This window comes from Crocuta crocuta, unplaced genomic scaffold (assembly GCF_008692635.1).
Source record: "Crocuta crocuta isolate KB4526 unplaced genomic scaffold, BGI_CrCroc_1.0 scaffold242, whole genome shotgun sequence".
Taxonomy (NCBI): Eukaryota; Metazoa; Chordata; class Mammalia; order Carnivora; family Hyaenidae; genus Crocuta; species Crocuta crocuta.
Genome location: NW_027528614.1, coordinates 207,563 through 208,595, shown reverse-complemented (window position 1 = coordinate 208,595; position 1,033 = coordinate 207,563). Strand labels below are relative to the sequence as shown.

The following is a 1,033-nucleotide window of genomic DNA, read 5'->3' as shown; positions in this document are numbered from 1 at the left end:
CTCCCTCTCAGAACCTTCCTGCCTCTGTGTTCGGACCTCGCTGCTTCAGGCTCCGGGACACGTCCCATCCTTCCAGCCTGCGACCAGCAGTACAGGAAAAAAAAAATCCCATATTATTTTCTTGCCCCGTATACACCTTGAGGCGAGCAAAAAAATTGAAATAAAATTTAACAATGAGGGAAATCGTGCACATCCAGGCCGGTCAGTGTGGCAACCAGATCGGTGCCAAGGTAAGGATTTTAACCCTCTTATTTTAATTATATTTCTTTTGGGATGGAAGAAATCCAGATAAATGATGAAAGATGGTTGTGGGACATATTTACATTTCATCTATAATTGGGCTTTGTCCCCCAAAAGTTTTCAATACATAATAGACCTTTGTAGCTAGATTTTGCTTTTGAAAAAATGGGAAATTATTCCTCGCTGACTTGTTTTGGGGAAGCTATTAAGTATCTTTCGGGTTTGGGGGTGGGAAGACCGTAGTTTTTTAAGATTTTACTTGAAAGTGTTCTAACGGTCTGAGAACCGGGGAGCGAGGAAGATGCGGAAACGGTTGGAGACAAAGCGAAGCGGGGTTTCCCATGTGCATCCCCCTTGGCTGGGTTTCGTCGGAGGGGGAAGGGCTGGGCGGCGGCTGCGGAGTGTCCGGATCCCACCGTGGGCTGGGGGATGCGGTGCGCCAGGGTGGGCTCTGCTGCGCCGTGCCCTTCCCAGAAGATAGGCATCTCGTGCGCCCGCGATCCCTGAGGGGCGACCCCGTAGTTCTTGTGGATGGAAGACTAGTAGGGGCTGAATTAATTTTATTTCCTTTCATCTCCCGTTAAGAGACCCTTTTAGGGCGTGAACAGATCTCGGGTAAGAGCAGGAGAGTTCTTTCTTTTCTCCAAAGGGTGCCTCAGGAATAACCAGGGGTAGAAAAGAAGAGAATCCGTATTTAAAGCGAGGGATTAAAAGCTGGCAAAAGAATAAAATACCGAGGCCAAGGCAGAGTTGGGGGGCAGTGGTGGGTTTTTTTTTTTTTTTTTTGCGCGCG

General features: G+C 48.2%; 1 protein-coding gene across 1 annotated transcript in view; it reads left to right on the top strand.

Annotated features, from left to right (window-relative positions):
* TUBB (tubulin beta class I) overlaps positions 1-1,033 on the top strand; it is a 4,528-nt gene continuing 3,495 nt past the window's right edge. Inside the window, exon 1 of the mRNA XM_077754955.1 lies at positions 1-230. Coding sequence (XP_077611081.1) covers positions 174-230 — 57 coding nt within the window. The 5' untranslated portion in view covers positions 1-173. The remainder of the gene's footprint in view (positions 231-1,033) is intronic.